Source organism: Antrostomus carolinensis, unplaced genomic scaffold (assembly GCF_000700745.2).
Source record: "Antrostomus carolinensis isolate BGI_N321 unplaced genomic scaffold, ASM70074v2 scaffold10469, whole genome shotgun sequence".
NCBI classification, from domain to species: Eukaryota; Metazoa; Chordata; class Aves; order Caprimulgiformes; family Caprimulgidae; genus Antrostomus; species Antrostomus carolinensis.
In genome coordinates this window covers 11,020-11,220 of record NW_010336402.1, presented here as the reverse complement: position 1 = coordinate 11,220, position 201 = coordinate 11,020, and the positions used below count along the sequence as shown (strand labels likewise).

Here is a 201-nt window from a genome sequence, read left to right as displayed (position 1 = left end):
GGCGCCGGTACTGCTGGACCGCTGCTGCTTCGAGAAGAGGACCGAGACGGGGTTGGTGTTCTCCTGCCCAGCCCACATCGGGGCACCCGACTCCGGCACCCCGTAATACAGATCTTGCTTGTTCACGCCATAGTTGGGGAAGAGGTAACCGTAATTGAAATCGTTTTGGTCGTTCAGCCGGGGGGTCTCGTAGACGGGGTC

At 60.2% G+C, this 201-nt stretch overlaps 1 protein-coding gene across 1 annotated transcript in view; it reads right to left on the bottom strand.

Moving 5' to 3' along the window:
* Positions 1-3: 3 nt before the first annotated feature.
* The window catches only part of MEX3A (mex-3 RNA binding family member A), a gene marked incomplete at its 3' end in the record, with an annotated part of 781 nt that continues 583 nt past the window's right edge, over positions 4-201 (bottom strand). The window contains 1 exon segment of the mRNA XM_029086698.1: positions 4-201. This exon segment is cut by the window's right edge and continues 58 nt beyond it. Within this exon segment, the coding sequence (XP_028942531.1) occupies positions 4-201 (198 nt within the window).